The 23,714-nt window shown below is 34.0% G+C and overlaps 1 protein-coding gene across 1 annotated transcript in view; it reads left to right on the plus strand.

Annotated features, from left to right (window-relative positions):
- Positions 1-23,714, plus strand: part of LOC115880851 (monocarboxylate transporter 12-like) — a 71,724-nt gene that overhangs the window by 30,271 nt on the left and 17,739 nt on the right. Inside the window, exons 2-3 of the mRNA XM_030898165.1 lie at positions 9,129-9,672; positions 21,793-22,018. Of these exons, the coding sequence (XP_030754025.1) occupies positions 9,129-9,672; positions 21,793-22,018 (770 nt within the window). The remainder of the gene's footprint in view (positions 1-9,128; positions 9,673-21,792; positions 22,019-23,714) is intronic.

Here is a 23,714-nt window from a genome sequence, read left to right on the forward strand (position 1 = left end):
TTTTTCGGGTTCACATGATTCTATTTCTAAGATTGAATTGTGTGAATGAATATATCCCGATTAAAAGTATTTTCTATCTAGAAAAAATCGTGGGTATTTCGAAAAACTCGAAAGGAAACAATTATATATATTGCGACGTTTCGCGACTTTATTGTCGCTTCTTTAGGCACTAAAACATAGTAATCCAAATGCCTACAAATTGATTCATGGCGATTTCAACCGCCAACACTATAAAGGGGCATCCAGACCGGATGGGCGAGCAGGAGCGAGCAAGAATTCGGGTATGTTCTATGGGAACGCTTAACTGGTGTGGACGGCTCTGCGAGCGAACGAATGATTGCTTGCTCGCGCTCGACTCGTGTCGGTACATCAAAGAAAATTCGCGCTATTGCACGTTCGGTTTGGACGAGATTTTGTTTACCACGTTTGCGATCGAATATCAAAAATGAAATGGCCAAATGAGTTATAGAGGAGTACTAATAGAGGAGTACAAAAATCGCCAAGACCCGTAAGATTATAGCTAGCCTTTCTCTAGGTGAAATTGCTTTTCGGTAATTGATATCACTTTTCATTATTTTTATGTCAATTAAATCTAATAAGGTATTAAAATCTGTAAGTGACATCCGACAAAAGTTCTTAAATTTCCCAAATCTTCTGTTTCAACATCGTTTAGTAAATTGTTACCACCATGAGAAACTCGATTTTTAAAAAGTTATGTTCCACCATCTCCTCTGCAGTCGTTTTCTCTTTTGACGTTTCAACAATTTATAAAATACAATGAAAGTTCAATAATTTTTTCCGACATTATGAACATGAAGTGCCGATCAACGCCGAACATACAAATAATCGCTAGGTCTGGACGGAAGCTGATCGAGAGCAGCAGAAATCACGAGTGAATTTGAATAAATGTTTGCTCGCTCATCTGGTCTGGACGCCCCTTAAGACACATACAGACGAATGAACAGAAACTTGGGGAATTTTTTGCCCGATGCACACCTATGCCCATGTTAGGTTTATATCGTCCTAAATACCCACGATTATTTTTATGGTTCATACTTTTAATTTTTAACTCTATGGTTCATACCAAATAAACTTTTAGTCACGTGATTAAGGTTGACCGGCACAGCGTTGCTCACTTTTATATATTTTCTTTTAATCAAAATATTTTAGGAAACAAAAATAAATTAATTATAAATATATAAACAGTTATTATTTACAACAACAAAACTCACCTTCTTAACAGCACTTAACGGAGATAAAGGGCCTTTACTACTGATTTCCCGTTCAAAATATTCTAATAAAGTTCCAATGAGTTTTTACGGCTATTATGCTATCTTGTAAACTTCGCACTAAAAGAAGTTCTAAAAAGAACAATGATCGACTGCAAGGTCTGCTAGTTAACATAGAAAGTGTCACAATACTATTTAAACCAAAAACACGTAATACAAAACTAAAGTGTCAACACGAATGACAATGTCAGGAAGTAAATAAATAAATGAAGCAAATTGGCAATTTTTTACAGCAGGGCTACCACCTAAATCCCCAGCGCGAAATTTAAATTCCAATTAGTCAGCACGGCGCCGAATATGTCCATGGTTGGCAACAATGAATTTAAAAATCGCGCCCTCGATTACGTAAATAAAAGTTTAATTGATATTAAATATACGTACTAATTACTGGAAACTAACAATAACCATAAGTATTTTCTATGTGAACACATTTATTGAGTTTTATGTAACATCTGATAAATTCAAGTCCCAAAAAATAAATAATTTTGAAAAAAAACGTATTAGACCAGGTATTAGGACAGAAAACTGTATTAAAACAAGATATAGAAAGAAGCTCGAATAATAATGTAGTTCTTTAGAAATATATAAGTCTACTTTACTTATGGACAACCAGTATACTAAATTACATTATATTTTTGAGGTGGGTATAGACCTATTTCACTGCGACCATTTAAGGGCTTGAGCCCCCCAAACGTCTGTGTATTATGGAAAATATCTTTGGTATTATGCAATGACCGATCCGGTCGTTTGGTTTGATTTGGTAAAGTACGGATATTGTGTTGTCAGAGTACGGAGATTTTGGTATTTACAAACGTGCATATCTTATCTTTCATCAAATTAGAACTCACAATAATCGGGACTGCCCTTGGACTGCCACATATCCGATATTTGTCTGCGGTAGTCCACTAACGGACAGATATTAATGAGAGGTCAGGACCGCGGTGGACCAAATCTTTTAAAAATCCCTTGCATGTATGGGGGCTAATAATCGAGACTGACACATATCTAATATTTCTCTGCGATAGTCCAATAATGCACAAATATGTAAGAGATAATAGTAGTGTTGCCAACTTTCAAAATAAAAAATGGAGGACGAGAGGGCAAAAAAGAGTCACAAGCGGAACATTTTTTGAAACCTCGCCCAAATGTCTAGAATTTACCAAAAAGTTATGTCAAGGGTATGCGATTGATATTCTTTCTTACTTTCTTAAAAATATTTATACTCAAAATTTGTAATGATAGAGATAACAACAGATTATTATTTATTAGATTTTGAGTTTGGTATATAAAAAAGAGTTTTTCCACTTTTCAAAAAACACTTTTTCAATACGTGAGAGAAAAGAGGACAGTGAGATGGAAAAGAGGACTGTACTCTGGAATAGAGGACTGTCCTCTGGTATAGAGGATGGTTGGCAACCCTAGGTAAAAACCGCGGCGAAACAAATCGTTTAAAAATACCCTGCGTGTATGGGCGGCTAATCCCACCAGCTTTAGATGCCTATTAAGCTTACAATGTCCTGTTACCAGACCCAATACAGCTTTGACAGTCTTCCTGTCATTGCTTATCAAGTCTACCATAAAGTTTGGGCAATGTTCTACTATGAATCATTTCGCTTGTCTCTGCCCTGGTAAATTTATCTACCATTCTAGAGATGCCAACAAATCTACCCACTTACTACCATGGCGACTTAAGGCAGAAAAATATCTTAAGGGGCAAAATATTCGAATATTTTAGGGATGATTCCACCAAGTACGTCAAAACCATAAAGATCGAACGAGTAAAAATAACAAATTCACAATCATTTATATATATTCTCGAAAACTTCGCCTTAGTTTACAATTTCCAAACTAAATTATTATGTTATAAATACGTTTTAATATAGAAATCTCAGACAGAATAAATTTACGTATTCAACGTGTCTTAAGCTTAATACCTGTACGATTTAAATATTCATTAGGTTTGTCTGTTTGACGCAAAAATAGCAAATATTACCTAGTGGAGCTAGTATTTTATTAATTAAACAAGGTAATTTATTAAAGTCTAGCAATAATATTTAGCTACCAGTGATATGATACAATAGCAAAGAGATTTCTATAATAAATAAGAGGTCCATTTTCTTTTATACATGTAAGTAAAACTTATTCTTTCCATTTTTTTGTTAAGTTGCAACTGTTAAAAACATGGTACACATACATTAAATATCGCGTATTCTATATGAAATTTCTAAAACGAATAAAATACTGGTTATACTCCGTTTCACTAATATATTAAAATTTTATTGTAACATCGTATTTGTTAAACAAGTTTTTATACGATTTAAGCATATATGTTTACCCAGATAATTTGGCTTGCCACATGGTTAGGTTTTAGGTTAGGTTCCTGGGGTTTAGGATCATGTATGCTCTCTCTCAGAGGCCGTGGGTCCATTGCGATACCCCTGTATTATTCTACCAAACCTTCCTCTCATTCTTTCTTTGCGTTAAAGCACTTCCAGCTCTTTGCAAAGTTCCCGATGTCGCTGATGTTAGCTTCTGCTGCTACCTCTAGTCCCTCCAAAAAACCTTACCCTAAAGTTTTAAACCGTCGGGATTCCAGTGCCGGACAGTAGCACAACAGGTGTTCTATGGTTTATTCTTCCCCTCTGCATTCTCTGCAGTAGTCGTCGTTGGAAATCTTCCATCTCACGAGGTTTACCCCTGAGGCAGTTTCCAGTGATGACACCTACAATTATGCGTACTAGATTCTTGTTATGCTCTAATAGTTGTCCTGTCTTTTTGCTATCTACCACTGGCCGCAGTCTTCGAACTGTAGTAGCGCGGTCCTCGCGGTGCTGCCACGTCTTTTGCTGCTTAGCCTTGATTGGCCTTCCTTCAGTGGCTCCCCTGGCCCTCCCTTTGGTGAGTCTGTCTACTTCTTGACTGCTCACCACATTGCTGTGGCTGTGGCCTGGCACCCAGCACAGATTAGCCCCGCCCTGACGCAGCCAGGACAGTGCTGTCAAGCACCCAAGCTGTCAGAGTATATCACGATATCTCCTATTGGTCTATCAGCGATTTTCTGTCGTATACAACTGACCGCTTCCTTTATGGCATAAACCTCTGCATGTAGAACATGACAGCCATTCGATAGCCTTAAAGATCGTCGGATGTCTAGTTCCTCTGAGAAGATGCCTATACCTGTGCCCCCTGAATTTGCGGAAGCATCTGTGTAGACTGCTATCTCTTGAGTGTTCATTACTCGGTGGCTTTCCCATTTTTCTCTTGTCGGGATGCGAATCCTTATCTTTTCTCCAAAATTATGTTTGGTGAGCATATAGTTCGTTTTCTGGTCTGGCAGATGTGGACTCGTGTTCACCATGATTTTCCCTATTACTGGCAATATCCTTAAGTGACCGTAGTTGGTCTGGTTCCACAGATTGGATTCCCTTAATCTTAGGACACCCTTAGCGGCCAGACCCTTCACGAGCCAGTCGAGCAAGTCCACAATTACTTCTAGCGCAGCTTGCGCTGGTGTTGTTCCTTGCTCCAGTTGTACCTAGAGCTGCTAATCGCTGTTTTGTAAGGCTTTTTCTACTAGTCTCTTTAAGAACCGCTTCCCACCATACTAGTGCACCATAGGTGATGATTGGTCGAACTATAGCAGTGTACATCCAGTGTATAATGTACGATTGCAGAATGAATAGAATGCATTTGTTCCCTTTATCATCCTCTCCTCCGTGTTTCTTTTCCAGGGAAACTTCGAGTCCAGAATGATTCCGAAATATTTTGTTTCCTTAGTAAGTAAGTATGTGTCTTCCCTTCCAGCTTTGGTAGCGTGAACATGGGTATCTTGTATTTTCTTGTAAACAGAATGAGTTCGGTTTTGTCTGGGTTGATGCCCAAAGTGAATTGATGTAAATTCTGTTGTTTTACTTGAACACCAAATGTTCCCATCCAACAATCCTAAGCGTTAATTTTTTATTTATTACATGGTTACATGTAAAATGCACTTCCCCTTGAACTCTTTAAGAAAGGCGTGCACCTGTTTATAACAACTCTTTATTTTTACACTAATTAATACGTTATTCGTTATTTTCCTTCCTGTCTTTATTACTTCTCCGTCGGTTTTACCCTAATCGAGTTGTTCGAATGTAATACTCCTTGACACGAAAATATACTTACTCTGAATAACATTACAGAATTATTGTTTTCGTATTGAAAACTGAAGCAAGAAAAGGATTTCAATATATCCTCTAAATAGTTATTATCAGGGTCGAGGTTGAATAATTCATATCTCGTCATGCCATAAACAATAATATTTTCATTGGATTTTTATGATATAGGATAAAAATCGTAAACCACGAAACCTTTATTTTGATATCTATATTTCTTAACCACGATTCTGCGCTTAAACTGCTTGACGTAAAAAGCATATTTTAGGCAAACGGATTTTTCGAAAGTCAAATTCCAACGAGATGAAACTACCTCTCAAATATTACCAAGTTATATAATAATATCGCCATATTGTTTTTTCTCATGCTGACATAAATGTGAGAAAATTTTATCCAGTTTGTATGTTAATGGAAAGTCTTGCTTTGCTTTATCATCACCATTACAAATGATTAATTCGACGCGAACGAAGTCGCTGGTACACGCTAGTAATATATAAAATCCTTAAGTGACGGACATACTGATTAATCACGATCCTGCTCAAACCACTCAACGTAAGAAGCTCAATTTTGGCATACAAGTCGATTCTAGGGTGTAGAGGTTCGATAAGAAGGGATTTTTCGAAATTCCAGTTCCAAGAGGGTGAAACCACCCCTCAAATATTACAATATTTTTTATTTAAAAAACGGTCAAGTTTCCGAAAAAACGCTTAAATACGTATATTTTATTTTGTATTTTTACATATTTTAAGATTTTTTAAAAATGTATACAGGGTGTTTCGAAAAATCTGGTCATTGATTAATCACGATCCTGCTTAAAGCGCTCGACGTAAAAAGCTGATTTTTAGAAAACAGATTGACTTTAGGGTGTAGGCGTTCGATAAGAAGGGATTTTTCGAAACTCGTATTCTAAGGGGGTGAAACTAACCCTCAAATATTAGATTATTTTTTTTTAAAAACCGGTGAGTTTTTCGGAGAAACTCTTAAACACGTATATTTTATTTTGTTGTTTTACATATTTTAAGATTTTTTATAAATTTATACAGGGTGTTTCATAAAATATGACCATTGAGTAATCACGATTCTGCTTAAACTGCTTGACGTTTAAAGGTGATTTTTGGCAAACGGATTGACTGTGGGGTGTAGAGGTTCGATAAGGAGGGGTTTCTCGAATCTCAAATTCCAAGAGGGTGAAAACGCCGCTCAAATATTACAATATTTGTTATTTAAAAAACGGTTAGTCTTTCGGGAAAACGCTTGGACATGCATAATTTATTTTGTTTTTTTTTACATATTTTGAAATTTTTAAAAAAATCAAACAGGGTGTTCCAAAAAGTTAGGTAATTTAGTAACTGCCAAAATATAATAATATCGCCATATTGTTTTTTCTCATGCTGACATAAATGTGAGAAAAATTTTATCCAGTTTGTATGTTAATGGAAATTCTTGTATTGCTTTATCATCACCATTACAAATGATTAATTCGACGCGAACAAAGTCGCGAGTACACGCTAGTTTTAAATAAATCATATTTTCATAGAGAGGGCTGTTTTTTAACGATTTTAAACGATTTCTAGGCGAAAATTGGACCCAGTATCGAAAAAAAGCCGCCTTCTGCGGGCTCACGCTTTTTAATATTATTATCACCTCGTAGTGCATGCCTAAAGCAAAAATTCACGCAACGCCACTGAAGACATGTTACGTCCATATACGGGCTGCAGCAGAATTTGTGATATAAGACGCCATTTAACGACTGAGTCATCAGCTGGTCACCAGCGACAATTTTAGCGATTTTGAATAGTTTGTGTGTCGTGAACTTTGTATAACATTTTAATACGTTTTTTTCGTAATTAATTAGTATGATACCACAGGCATACACCATAGGCGTAGTCAAAACATTTATCAAAAATATAAATATCTCTTCAAGCATCTAAGTTAAGAAAAACATGTGCCACGACACTGGTGGTATGGTAACAATTTAGTCTCGGGTGTTATTAGTCTTTGTATTCTTTAGTCATTGCTTTACATAATCCTAAGATATTATTAAATATGTTTCCATACTTTTAAAAAAGGATGTATTTCAGGAAAATATTTTAACTTCTACAGGGTGGCTCGAAAAAGTGTGAGTGGATCGAGATGATTTTTGGTCATTGGAACACCCTCTTTGCTTACTTTCTGATCTTTCTCAAAGAAAATTATTGAAAATACAAGAACCCTTCTGAAATCAAAACTACATTAGGTATTTACATTAGACGATCAGTATTTACTTTGCTAATATCGTAATCTTAAATCATACAGGGTGTTCAAAATTCTACGCAGGACTTTCTAAAATATAAAACAATTTTTCTTCGTTTTTTTAAAATGGAATGGTAGATTATTTTTTTATTAGATGGATTTTTATTATAATATTTCATATGGCTTTTTCAACGATAAAATAAGAAAGAAAAATCATTGGGTGGCTTTGATAAAAATTTACTATGGAAAATGCCATATGAAATATAAAACCGTGAATATCTGCGAAACCGGTAAAATTTTTGCAAAAAAACTCTAAATACGTAATGTAAAGTACTCTAAATACAAAAAATGCCCATTTTTTAATTTCCCGTCTATTTAACAAATCATATACAGGGGTTCCTTTTAAAAACCTGAAGAAAAATTATTTTATATTTTAGGTTTGGCGTAGAATTTTAACACCCTGTATGATTTAAGATTCCGATATTTATAGCGGAAGTACGTGCACACTATCTAAAGTAAATACCTAATATATAGTTTTGATTTCAGGACAATTCTTGTATTTTTAATATTTTTTAAAGAAAGGCTAAAAAATATTTATTTATTTATTAATATCTCTAAAACTACTGAAATATCTTAGGATATCTACTCATATCTTAGTATTATGTAAAGTGATCAGAAAGGAAGCCAAAAATACAATAATATACAAGGTATTCCATTTAAAAAAAAATAAACCCGATCGACTCACACTTTTTTGAGCCACCCTGTAGATGTTAAAATATTTTCCTGAAATACACCCTAGTACATACTTTAAGTCTGCATTTAAACAAAATTCCCAAGTTTTTTATTCTAGGAGCTACAAATGCCCGACGCACTTTTGGCAGACCCTGTATTCGAGTATACCCTGCTGGCAAGGGAAACCTTGGGTCGGCGTTTACATGTATAGAAATGAATCGCTATGGCAATCTAGTAAGTCGGAGAGAGCAAAAATACGAAGTATTTATTATATAACCACTTAAGTTTGATTTTCATGCATCCGTTGTCCGACGATACGTTGATACGATATTAATTTTATTGGTTGAATTTAAAGGCTTCGATTGGTTAACAGATTCTAACCAATCAAAGTCTTTAAATTGAACCAATAAAATTAATATGGTATCATCGTATCGTCGGATAACGGATGCATGAAAATCAAGCTTTAGTCTGGCGCTAGATTCCAAGCGCTTGGGAAAATACTTGCCTTCTGTCTTTATTCAGTACATCTTATTTTGCTAATCGTGTTGACCGTACTCTTCGTACACACGAAAATCGGCACCCAAAACCAGAAATGCCAGCCCTAGTATAAGTTAGTTTGTAGTACTCCGCATGCATTTTTTTTGCAAGATATAAACATTTAAAACCTATCAAAAATCACCAAATTGATATAACCGCATATTAAATCTACTCATTTTATTTTCAGATGGCACCTAACCACAATACAACCACACCCAACGTAGATGAACCCTACACCCTTCTAACTTCGGACAACAAAGATGGCGAAAGCAACCGAGATACCTCAAACGCTTATCCAGAAGAAGACGTCACAGAGAATCACAAACTCGTCGAAAAAGAGAAGACGGATAACTCACACGAGGATACTCCAGAAAATCCACTAACTGAAGATGTTGAAGTGGTGGTTCCGCCTGACGGAGGCTGGGGCTGGGTGATAGTGTTCGCCTCTTTCATGTGTAACCTCATAGTAGACGGGATCATATTCTCCTTCGGAACATTTTTACCGAACATAGCGGGAGATTTCAACGTGTCCAAAGCTTCCGTGACGCTGGTAGGATCCCTGATGTCTGGGTTCTATCTTATAGCAGGGCCATTTGCCAGTTCGATAGCCAACCGGTACGGGTTCAGATTGGTGGCCATTGTAGGAGCGTTTTTGGGGGCTACGGCATTGGCTTTGTCGTATTTCGCCACAAGCGTGGAGTATTTGTGCATTACTTATGGATTGTTAGGAGGTAAGTAGAAAATTAATTGAAAACAAATAAGTTTTAAAGTATAAGAAGATGAAGATATTTAATGAAAATTATGTATACCGCGCGCGTCTTAAAAGTGGCTCACCCCTATAACTTTATTATTTTTTTAGATAAAAAAATCGAGATTTGGTATATTAGTATAAATTAGGATTGATTGACGTATTCAATTGATTTTGGTCGCTTACTGTTTTACCGGAAATGACTACAACTGTTGATTTTCAAATGGCATCCTCGGTATATTTATACTTTCACTCACACAAATAGAATGACATATCATATGTGAACTTTTGACATTTTCGCATATGGTTCATTTGAAATTGTAACCTGCGATACAGAAGGACAATTTCACTCGAAATACCAAGTGTGTGGTAGGTACCAAATTATTCGTAAAAAAATGCTTTTTCGAAATATGCTAATGAGCCATACTTGTTTCATTTGAAAAAATTGAGATCTGATTAAAAATACGATTTGGGCATCTTTTAACCAGCCAGGGCAAGACACGAAAAACATTAGACGATCAAAACTATTTTTCCCAGGCTCCTTGATTGAAAATTAGTATTTTTAACACAGCCATGGTACTCTAGATTGAAACTTAAAATACGATTTTTTTTTAAACGAAAATGTCAAGAGTTGACATATGATGTCATTCTATTCAGAGTGTCATTTTCTATCGAATAAAGTAGAAATATACCGAGGGTGCCATTTAAAAATCAAAAGTTGTAGTCATTTCCGGTGACACAGGAAGACCAAAAACAATTGAATACGTCAATCAATCCTAAATCCTAGCCACTTTCAGGACCCGGTATAGTTTCCCTTGGACGCCACTATACATACAAGAGGGTGGTTCATGACGATAATAGGTTAGACGCTTATGGAGAAGCTGCGATAGGATTTTTTTGAAAATGTATATTTTTATTTGTTTATTATTTTCCATCTATCTAAAATCATTGTCTATATATTAAATAACTTATTTATAATCAAGATTAAAATATTACCAGCGTTACAGTGTTGTCGGATCATTTGAAAAGTGGTAGTATCTTTGTTATTTTAAATGGAACACCTAGTATATTATTACATTTTTGGAAACTGCTTTCATATATCTCATAAATCTTCTATTCTTCAAATTCTTCCCAAATGTATAATTTCACTCAAATAACTATCTACTCGACAATAATGATATGTATTGACTATTTCCATTCTAAATATCTTGAGAACGATTGCTGTAGCGATTTTTACCGAAAGACATTTTTTTACGTAGAAAATGACGGAAATGCATATTTTTTCACTCAGTAGTTTTCTACAGGTACGGACGAAAAGTTATTCCTCTTTAGAACAGTTAAACACATGTAGGTGGCGCCCCCTACAAATAGGAGATATATTATTGATATGAAAATCAAATTTTTCATTTGCCAACGCCACTTTTTAGCCCTATATCGACTATAATTCAGAAATTATTTGGAAAAAACCGAATAAAAATGAAATTTCCACAAGACACATTTTTTTTTAATTTCAGTTAATTTATTATGAGTTTTGTCTGTAACAAGCAAATAATTAAAATATTATTTATGTTATGAATCAAAATGTTAATTAAATTTTAAATTTGTTTCGTAAATATTTTGATATACAGGGTGGTCCGAACTGTATTCCGTAAATTTCGGTAGCATATTCTGCAGATAAAAATAAGTAAAAAAGTTCGTATAAATACACCTATGTCGTAAAATGGTTAGTTTCGGAGATACAGGGTGTAGAAGATTAATTTTTATTTCGATTTTTTCCATATAATTTCTGAAGTAACGTCAATATTTCGATGAAAATTGGTGTCTCTGAGTTTTTTGACAAGATAAATTTGATTTTGATGTCAGTATGACTCCTACTTTTGTAGAGAGCGACACCTACATATTTTTAACTGGTTTGAAGAGTAATCACTAATCACTTTTCGTCCGTACCTGTATAAAACAACTGAGTAAAAAAATATGCATTTACGACGTTTCTTATTTTGATGAAAATCGCTACGAGTAATGGTTCTCGAGATACTTGGAATCGAAATTATCAATACATGTCATCACTGACATAACTTAAACATGTCGACTAAATAGTAATTAAACAGAAGTCATAAATTTGAAATGTTTCTGTGCCAAAAGTGCAAGAGAAACTTTTTAACATCAGTTTTTCAAAAATATGTATGATTAATTTAAAAAAATAAAAAGTTCCCTTTATCATTTCAGTGAAATAACTATTTACTCAACATGTTTACAGTACATCTGCTGGATCTGTGTCTACGAAAGGAATGCGGACAAAAAACATTTAAATAAACAACAGTATATTTTATACGTCGACTTGACGAGTACGTCACCGCAAATCGCTCCGCCCACTCATTTTATTGGCTACTTTCAAATTTGTCGAATTTTTATTGATGAGACGCGTCGTCTAATTTTTTACGAAAAACATCGAGAGAATATCGTTTCCCCTCTCACGGATACCCCGTAGCTATAGAACGGACAGACGTACTGTATTTTTTGTTAATAATGACACATATTGACTATTTTCATTCTAAATATTTTGAGAACGGTTGCTCGTAAAAAAACGTGGAAAAAAAAGAACGTTGTAAAGAACGTTGCACGATCTATACCTAGACGTTTTTTACGTAAAAAAATGACGGAAATGCATATTTTTTACTGAGTAATTTTATACAGGAACGGACGAAAAGTTATTACCCTTCAAAACAGTTAAAACACATGTAGGTGGCGCCCACTAAAAATAGGAGTCATATTTGACATCAAAATCAAATTTCTTGTGTCAAAAAACTTCAAAACACTAATTTTCATCCAAATATTAACAATACGCTCTTTTCGTATGATGAACGTATTTGTGCAAATTGACACTGAAGAGAGACGTACATATTGCAATTTTAGTTTACACTGTATAAAAGTAAAATTGATATATCCTCCTTCAAAAAACAATCACCTTTTGGTTTTTTGTACCTTTTTATTTACGAGTTTTATATTAACTGGTGAAGTCGCATTACAAAAAGTTGAGACGGCCCTGTATATTAAACCCTAAAATTTAAGAATTTACACAACAGTACAAATCATCTATAATTAAATTATCGTTATTTCTTTATTAGCATTATCTGTTAATATTATAAATTACATTAGTTATTATAGTATTTATTTACCAGCATTAAGTCACAAAGTAATTAAAAACTCGCAATATTTCGCATATTTTGTACGTTTGACCTACGAGTAATTACAACAATACATTAGTTGTAAAGTATGAAGTAATTTCTGGCTTAGATTGTCGAAATAGTTTACTTTCAAAAATTAGCTAAAATATTTCGAATAATTTCGTAAGAATGTCTTTGTCACTGCCATTGCCAATGTCACTAGACATAAAAAAACGTTAAACTTGAAATGATGTAATAAGATAATAAGTGTGTCCGAGTTCTCGTGTTGCGTGATCCAAAGTATCATTTGGCAAATTAAAGCGGCTTGATTTTGTTAATTGTAAAATATCTCTATGCCGGGTATTTGTAAATTACCCGGAAGCAATTGACAGATCGCTATATATGAATAAAATTGTCATAAACGCTTACGTTAATAGCATTGACTGAAAAATATTTAAGCCGATTTTGAATAAAAGTGATACTTAATTGGGTGTGATTTTGTACCGTTTTATATTTTTATACAGGGTGTCTCAATATTCCATGGACAATGTGGACATAGAACTACTACTACGACGTATACTTGGAATCAAAATAAGTTAATTGACAATTATTTATCTCTAAACAAAAGTGCTTCGTTTGTCCGTTAGAGAGCATGATTTTTTTAAAATAATACTTATACACATTTTTAAAAAAATATTCTCTACTACCAGAAATCAATAGAGGAATTAAGTTAGCATGGAGTACTTATGGAAGAATCTCAATCATATCCAAATCTAGAATGTCACTCTATTTAAAGAAGAAAATATTCGACCAATGTGTACTACCAGTCATGACCTATGCATGGGAAACCTGGACACTTAAAATGGACATCATAAGGAAACTGCAGGTCGCACAATACTCAATGGAACGAAATATTCCGCGAATAACCAAGAGAGACCGTAAAAGAACAGAGTGGATACGACAAAAGACCCAGGTAATAAATGTCATCCACAGAGTCAAATCCCTCAAATGGCAATGGGCAGGACACCTGGCAAGAAGAACGGACAATAGATGGACTACAAGAATTACAGCATGGTACCCACGAGGAATCAAGAACCCTAGAGGAAGACCGAACCTGAGATGGGACCATGATATTAGGAAATTAGCAGGGATAACTTGGGCCCGCATAGTCAACAATAGACAACAATGGGCCCAACAAAAATGTGACGAAGGCTACGCTATAATTGGAAATGGTTGAATAAGCTGAAAATGATGATGATGATGATAACCACCGATATTCCGATTGAATAATATTTGGAGTCCCTATTTTTTGCTAGAAAGTCGCTTTAACATTTCACTTTCACAAAAAAAGGATATGAGAAGGAAAATTACCCCATCCTCCCAGTAGTAAAAATGTTTTGCAGCTTCGACAAAACCACGATTTTTTTCATAAAAAGGTCCTTTGTGTATCTACTACATTTTTTGTCTGTTGTAAAAACCGCCATGTTTTTACGAAGCTGACATATAAAAATATAAAATATATCATCGTATAAAAAATACTATCGTATTAAGCATTAAAATCAAAACCTAGTAGACAATAATAATCCAGTCAGTGTCACAATAGTTATTTGTGTTGCTAGTGCAAAAAGGGCATATTTGTTGCACGACGCATGAGTTTTGCAGCTCGAGACGAAGTCCAAAATTGCAATCATGCCGAGTGCAACGAATAAGCTTTTTGCACATGTTGCACACAATTTTTTTTCTACGATCGAATTTAAATTTTTATTTAAATGTTTATTAAGAAGTTTTTAAAGTAATTCACAGAATAATATTACCACTAACAATGACACTATAAACAAAAATTATTATTTTTTTTAATAACTCTTTTTTGAGTTCATTTTAATTTTAATGTCGCAGTTTGAACAATTCACTAAGGTAATTGATTGACAAACTTCATTTCCAGTAGTCTTTTGAATTTTATTCTTATTTCTGTTCGTGGAGGTCTCGGGTTCTTGTTCTTCAGTTAAAACTCTTTTCCGGAATGTTGGTGCGAGGTATCTAGTACTGGTACTTGGTTTACCTTCCAGGATTTGACAAATTTTTACAAAAATTTACAATTTTTCCCTTTAGTTAAACCCTTGTTTATATATTAAGGGTTAAACTAATTTATTTTTAACTTTAGTTAAACTAGTTATAGTGTAAAAAATAGCTAGTTTTTGCACGATCGTAGAGAAATGATCTTTAACAAAACATTAAATTAATTAACATTTGGGTATACTCAAATGTTTATTAATTATTGATGTCCTCTAACGTGACAAACAAGAAATTTGTTTTTAATTGAATGTTCAATCACCGAAAATAAAAAGTTATGAAAAGTAAGACAAAATAAAATGGTAACACTGTACAGCATGTGTCAAAAACTTAGCAAAAATTGTTATTCTAAAGTCGAGGAAATGAAAATGGCGCATTTCCGCAGAAAAATATGTGTCAATTTGTGTTTCGAAAGGCTTCCAAATGACTATAAAACATTTTTTTAGTGACAACAAGTAATTTCGGCTAAAAGAAATATTAACCGATGACGGTTAAAAAACGCGTAAGGATTAATAAACGCGTTAATAAAGTTGGCCCAGCCCGTATTTATACGTATATATTTAACCCTGCTAGCAAAAAGAAGACGTTAACTTATGGAATGAGTGGAAAGTTGTGGGTTAATCACCGCAACCTTAAAGATCAATTTTGTCCCTCTTCTTGACTTATAACTTATCATACAGTCAATAACTCATTACACAGGGAAACCTTCCTGTTGTAGTTCCTGTTCACAGTCGAGGAGCTTTTTTCCGGCTGAGGTACCCTTGAGGTGGAGGCTGGAGGATCTGTCTCCATTTTCTCCACCTCTTTAACTTGGTCTCTCCTTATACCCTATACTGATGTTGTCCCGGATCTATAATAGAGAATATATTATCTCTCTTTCTCTATTGCCTCCTTGGATTTTAAGTCAATTCCTGTTGTGTGGACCTGACCATGGCCCTCCTCCCTCGAGTTGATGACTTGTCAACTCGATGTCCTTATATTGGAGTTCTGGCAAAGCTGGTGATACACCTCAAGGGTTAGTCGGTTCACTTCTACAGTGCCCCGCACGTAAAAGTAAGGGAGACGAGAATACAATGGGTTGCTCCCTGGAGCTCCAAGGTTGAAACCAGTAGTAGAGGCTAGGCTTCTGATGACGCATGACCACAGGCAGTAGAGGGTAGCTGGTATAACGGACAGGGTAGTCCCATTCGAGTCCCATCGTGATACGTCTTGGTGTAATTCCATGTTCGCGACACTACAAGACGGTGAGATACTTCTTACACCCAGCCAAAGTGCCAGAGGAGAATTCCCCTAGCAGCTGACTAGGGGCTTCCCTACCAACGACAAAGTCTCGCATCTCCTAGAAGAAGGGACCGTTAACTTAAAACTTTCTAATAAAAAATTCTAATTTTCGTAAAAATTTATATTCTAAATTGTCACCATTATTTTTAAATATACATACTTTGTAATGAAATAAGGAACTGTGGAACTGTCAAGATAGGGAATGGTCTATTAGCTACATTTTTTATACACTTCCTATTTTAACAAATCAACTGTCGTCAAAAGTACGTATTTCCGCCTTAAACGGTATAAAGCGTAACAAACGCCTTTCTTTTGCAATTTGTCCATGATTGAAATGATACATACGTTCACACATATTAAGATATAATTATAACGAATTAAACAAAATTAATTACTAAGTAAATTACTTTTTTGTTCTCTTTTTCAAACTTGGAAATCGTTATTTGCGTCAATATATTATAATTTTCCGCTACTTTTTATGTTTTTTTGAGTAATCAATCTAACGCAAAAGTTAATAATGTATTCCTTATCTCTCTGGCAAATCTTAATTATGTATAATTATGTATCAAATTTACTTTTATATAGGATGTTCTGAACTACGGGATCAAAGTTTCCCTAGAGCATTATATGAATGAAAGTTAAAACATTTTTATATACAGGGTCCGGCAAATCCGGCAATAGTGCCTCGGGCATCTGTAGCTCCTAGAATAAAAAACTTGAGAATTTGTGCAAACCTAAAGTATGTATGAGGATGTATTTCAGGAAAAATTTTTAACTTCCAGAGTTGTTCACCACATACGACACGGAGTATTGTAGCTAAACGATTATATTTTTACAAATTTCAAGTTTTGGGTTCGATGAAGGACTATTAGAGGTACAATTTAAAAATAATTTGACAAGATACAGAGTGTCCCAAATAAGTAAAAAATATCAAAGTTGTATTTTTTTAAATGGAACACCCTGTATATTATTACATTTTAGTTTCTACGATTAAAATAAAGGTAAATTTGATTAAGGTTTATTATACTTAAACCTTACCGTTTTGAAATATTTTCAATTTTGGGAAATTGCAGTAAAATTTCAAGGCTTCTTTTTCTCCAAGGGTATCAAAGTTTTAATACTAAATATTTACTGAAGTTTATTTATTGATCAGTTATTGTGTTGCAATAATAAAAATAATACTACCTTATACAGAGTGTCTAAAAATTTATTTTAAATAATTTATAGCTTTAAACGCCAATAACTTCTTTAATTTAAATAGAACGCCCTGTATATTTTAGGAGAATCAGATGCACAATTTAATTGTCTATCAAATTGTATTATACCATTTTCTACCTATCCCTTCAAGTTTTCGTAGAAAATGCATTTTCTTATAATTTAGACCCTATTTATCAATATACCCATGGAATATTGACATTTTAGATTGTTTTTAAAGCAACAAATGTACAAAATGTACAGGCTAGTAATATTATCGTTTTTAGCAAAACGATAATATTACTAGCCCATTTGTATGCAAAAAGAAAACTATTTAAATCTTTATAAAAGAGTATACCATTAATTAAATATAACACCATTATTTCCGCCCATATACTAATTAATTACATACTTAATTGTGTTCGTTAATAAATTATTCTAAATAAATGTGGATTTGAGTCAGAAATCAATATAATAATAAGTTATCAAAATTAAAGTCTCTGTTGTTATAAATGAGTATTTATTAAAAAATGAAATATCATTTTTAAGGTGTTTCTTTTAATCATACTGTCTAATACCCATACAAAATTCAGTTTTTTAGTATTTGGAGCAATTATTATTAATCAACGCAAACAGTCAGTTAATGTAGTTTGAATACTGGAATCATATTAATTGGTCCCCTTTAACAAATATTTAAACAGTTTTTTTATTTTTTAATAAAATAAACAAATTATATCGACAATATTAGTATCTGCACTCTTTAAAAATTTGGTACATCTTTAAAAATAATCTAAAATGTCAATATTCCATGGGTATATTGATAAATAAGTTCTAAATTATAAGAAAATGCATTTTCTACGGAAACTTAAAGAGATAGGTAAAAAATGGTATAATATAATTTGATAGACAATTAAATTGTGCATCTGATTCTCGTAAAATATACAAGGTATTCCGTTTAAATTAAACAATTAAACAACAAATTAAACAAGTTATTGCCGTTTGAAGCTAATAATTATTTAAAATACATTTTTAGGCACTCTGTATAAGGTAGTATTATTTTTATTATTGCAACAAAATAACTGATCAATAAATAAACTTCAGTAAATATTTAGTATTAAAAACTTTGATACCCTTGGAGAAATGAAGCCTTAAAATTTTTACTGCAATTTCACAAAATTGAAAATATTTCAAAAACGGTAAGGTTTAAGTATAATAAACCTTAATCAGATTTACCTTTATTTTAATCATAGAAACTAAAAATGAAATAATATACAGGGTGTTCCCTTTAAAAAAATACAACTTTGATATTTTTTACTTATTTGGGACACTATATTGTAAAATTATTTTTAAATTGTACCTCTAATAGTCCTTCATCGAACCCAAAACTTACAATTTGTAAAAAACTCATCGTTTAGCTACAATACTCCGTGTCGTATGTGGTGAACAACCCTGTATAGAGTGACACAAAAAAGTGTGAGTTGATCAAGATGAGTTTTTTAAATAAAACACTCTGTATATTATTGCATTTTTGGCTTCCTTTCAGGTCACTTTACGTAATTCTAAGTTATGAGTAAATATATTTCGATAATTTCAGAGATATTTACAAAAACCAAACTGGTTAGATGGTTCATACCATAGAATGATTAATGAATGGTTCATACTTACTTTGCTATATATATCGCAATCTTGAATCATACAGGGTGTTAATATAAAAAACTTTCTTTGGTTTTTTTTTAAATGGAACACCCTGTATATTATTTTTTTATTAAACGGAAAGTTAAAAAAATTTTGTATTTAAAGTATTTCAAAATGTTTAATGGTTTCGCAGATACCGCAGTATTATTTCATATGACATTTTCAACGGTAAAATACGAAAGAAAAATAATTGGGTGGCGTTGATAAAAAATTTACTGTAGAAAATGGCATTTTGCTTAAAAAATTATCAAAATCGGCCCACCAGAACAAGAAATGTATTGAAGTTAATGAATTATTGAAGTTTAAAATACAAGAAAATTTTAAGGTGTCAAAATTTTCAAAAAGTAACTTTTAGTAAATATCATGAAAGATTGGTGTATATTTTTTTTAATTCAATTATTATTGACTGAGATTTGTCCAAACTGCTGAGAATATATGCAGTTGTAGAAATGTTAAAAGTTTATCAATGGTTCACAACTTAATATCAAGTTCTATAATCGTGTTGGAATTTTTTCATTCAATCTTTATGTAATAGACGCATTAAAGAACAATTTCTTGGCAGCGTATTTTTAAGACGAGGTGATATAATATAGCGTAGTCTGAGAGTTAATACCAGATGACAAATAACTCTAAATTGATATTGAAAAGTAAGCTCTTCTTATAAAGATCAACTCCATGACGAGACTATCTTTTTTTAATCAGCATCATCATTATCACAGCAAATTTCAAATAAATTCTATAATAGTTTGAATAAAGTTTTTAACATTTTTGAAAATTTTTCATAGTTTTTCATATTTTTGAAGGTCGTATCAACCGATTTTAAATCAGTTGGTACAATCCAACGAAACGCGTCGCAAATGGGCAGCGTCCAAGTGTATTTGATCCAACTACACTTATTGCTCACTCTTTCGGAAAACAAAACATTTCCAAAATATATAGTAATATTGTAATTCTATCTTACGATATTAGAGACTCATGACGTTGGCAATCACGATGGCGAGTTGATCCCTATTTTCAGCGACTATAAACAATTATTGTTCGGCGCTATGTATGTCTGTCCATTCCCGGATGTTTCTCAACGAGGAGTTTTTGTTTTCTTCCTACTCTTTTGCGGCCCTCTATTTTGCCCTCATTATAAGTTGTACAATCGGTAACGATTTCCTCTAAGAACTTGGCCGAAGTATGACAGCTTTCGGCATTTAACTGTTGTCAAAAATTCACGGACTGCATTTGTCCTGTTTAAAACTGCTTCGTTTCTTTGCATAGCCACCCATGGTATTCTTCGTCGATGTAACCACATTTCAAATGCTTCCAGGCGGTTAATTGTGGAAGCTTTCAGTGTCCAGATTTCAGGTCCGTATAACAGCACAGACCAGATGTAACATTTAATCATTCTTTGTCTCAGCTTTAAGTTCAGACTAATAGTACAAAACAGTGATCTCATCTTCTGGGATATTGCACGGGTTGATTCAATCCTGCATCTAATTTCCCTATCCGGGTCAAGTTGCTCGGTGATGTAGCATCCAAAGTATTTAAAATTGGATACTATCTCGACGTTTTGTCCATTTATCTGTAGTGACGCGTTGAGGTATGGCTGACGACTAAAGACCATGAACTTTGTCTTAGGAACATTCTTTTTCATATAAAGCCTCTTTAAAAACTTTGCCAGAAAATAGGTTGAACAACAACGGAGACAGGACACATCCTTGTCGAACGCCTCGTTGGATTTGACGTTCATCTGTAAATCTTTCATTGACTCGAACGACTGCTTTCTGTCGCCGGTACATCCGATTCTTAATTATGCGTAAGTCTTTTCCATCAACTCAAGTGTCTCTCAATATATTTATAAGCTTTTCGTGTTGCACCCTGTCAAAGGCTTTTTCATAATCAATGGCACACACGAAAACATCCTTACGTTGGTGGCGACACTTTTGGAGAAGAACATTCAGAGCAAACATTGCTTCTCTGAACTGGACCAGAACCGTTCTGCTTTCCAAGTGGTAACCAACTCAAGGCGGAACTCAAGAACTTAGAAGACTCCATCCGCAACCTGGAATGGGAATTTTGCAACGGTCTAAGACACTCGAAGAAGTTTCTGAGGGCTTACGATCAAGAAAAATCAAAGATCTTCCTGGATTTAAGTAAGAACAATCTTCGGATTGTCACGGGATTTTTAACAGGACACTGTCTCCTCAATGAACACCTCAGTAGATTGAAACTAAGAAGAAACGGCGAATGCAGATTCTGTAGGAAAAATGGGGAAACACCAGTACACCTCATCACTGAGTGCGCCGAGACGACAACCATTCGTGCCATGAACTTTGGTACGACTGATATTGGAGATGGAGATCGACCCTCTATAAAACCGTCCCAGATACTGGCTTTTGTCAAAGCCCTGGGACTGTATGATGAGTTATAACTCAAGAAAGGGGGACACAATAGATCTGTAAGGTCGCAGTGATTAACCCCCCTCCCACTCATTCTAATTCTAATTCTAAAACATTGCTTCCCTGGTACCTAGGGCATATCTAAAAGCGAACTGCGTCAGTCTAAATAATTTTCGCATTTGCTTCTTATTCGAGCGTGTATAATGTTAAGGAACACTTTATTAAAATTTATATTATATATTTTTTATAAAAACTACTAGATACATTTTCTATCAGCATCATGCTAAACTTTTTTGTTTTCTATCGTTCTAGGGATAGGTTTCGGATTCATCTACGTACCATCCGTTATAACAGTGGGCTTCTATTTCGAACGATGGAGAGCTCTAGCAACGGGAATAGCCGTTTGTGGTTCAGGAATAGGAACCTTCGTCTTCGCCCCACTAAGCGAAGCACTGATCGTATCTTTGGGATGGAGAAACGCACTTCTCATCCAATCCGTCCTTGTTTTGAGCTGTCTCATCTATGGAGTACTTTTTAGGTAAGACATTTGACAAAGAGTTGTGAATGGTTGAAATGTTTATAACGTTGAAATGGCATGAAAACTCAATTTGTAAATATCAGTAGAATGTTTTATAAGAATCGGTTTAGTAGTAGTACCGTAAACTGGGGTATATTTGTGACTGCAGCATAACTTTGGTACATTCCTCATATTTTCACATTGTGTAATGTTGTGTAATGTTCGTCATTTTCAAAAATAAAGTTATCTCTACTACTTGCTATTAAAGGGTAACTAAAATACGACTAAATTCTGCATTGAACGCTGCATGTTTATAAACATTTCAAAAAGTTAACTACAAATAGGTGTATCAAACCAAACCAAACTAATCTATTTGCTATCTGTATTTCGTTAGTTCTTTAATAAAAAGTTGTTCCTCTTATAAAAACAGTTTTTATTTAAGAAGCCACCAACATACATCTAGTGCTCTATTATGAAAATATATTTTCTTACTCCTAGAACTTAGAGATATCTAAAAAATAAAAAAATTATAGGGTGGTGACAATTTCGATTGCTCAACATTGGATCCTGTGAAACTACGAAAAGATTCGAATTCTGTTATAAATGGGACAAAAAGTGTGCGTAATTAGGAGTTGACAAACACTTATGAAGAAAACCCCGGTATCTTGATTACTTTGCGGGATTTATTGTAAAAAAAATTGAAAATAAAAAAAAAACGTTTATTTTAAATGACAATATCTCCAGAACTATTGTATCTGTTGCGGACGTAAGTCGGTAGTTTTATATTTTTAACCTCGGCCAATTAAATGCCGTTTTCAGAAAATTTCTAAGTCTTCTGTGAATCGAATCACCTTAACAAGCTTTTTTTGTTTCTTATTAAAAAATGCAACTAAAGAACAATCGTCCTCATCCTACTTTTACCCTGGTTTGACGGTAGTAACATGGTTTCAAATTGTTGAAAAAGATATCGTTACAAAAAATGTCAAACGAAAGAATAATCGGAAAACTTTCCGCATAAAGATTTTTATTTACATACCATTTTTCCAATGCAGATACTAGATACTAATGACTCCGTTTATATTTTAGGCCATTTACAGACACAACACTCAAATCGATCGAATTGGGGCGAAGAATTGTTCTCAAACCCCAGCGAAACTCTCATCACCCAGAAAGCAAAAATGAGGAAACCGTCGAAACGAAAATGAACATATAAACAAACTTAACAACAATTCCGATCAGGACAAAATGTACGACGTCTATCACACCATTCACGCCCCATCCAGCATCAACTCCGAATACCTGAAAGAAAAAAGGTTGAGCGTCCCCTTCATCACGCACAACGACAAACTAAAATCGGACAAGTCAATTTTAACCAGAGGTCTATCCAAACCGAACCTGACCCGTCTAGACATTCAATTCTACTTTCGAGCAAGCGTGACAATCAATAGACCTAGTGTGAGTCAGAAGGGATATTTCTTTGTTGGACAGAGCTTGACGAGGTTGCCTCAGTACACCTCGCAGGGCTCCATAGCTTATAATTTGTCGGTGACTAGGTTACCCACTAAAAACGACATATTGGAGGAAAAAGCGAATTCGTGCAAATGCTGTCCAGAAGCTGTAATAAGAGCGCTCACGACCATGTTAGATTTCAGCCTGTTAAAAAGTCCCTCCTTCATAATCCTATCTGTGGGAGGTTTCTTTACCATGATGGGTTTCT

The sequence above is a fragment of the Sitophilus oryzae genome, unplaced genomic scaffold (genome assembly GCF_002938485.1).
Source record: "Sitophilus oryzae breed Bouriz unplaced genomic scaffold, Soryzae_2.0 scaffold_165_pilon_pilon, whole genome shotgun sequence".
Taxonomy (NCBI): Eukaryota; Metazoa; Arthropoda; class Insecta; order Coleoptera; family Curculionidae; genus Sitophilus; species Sitophilus oryzae.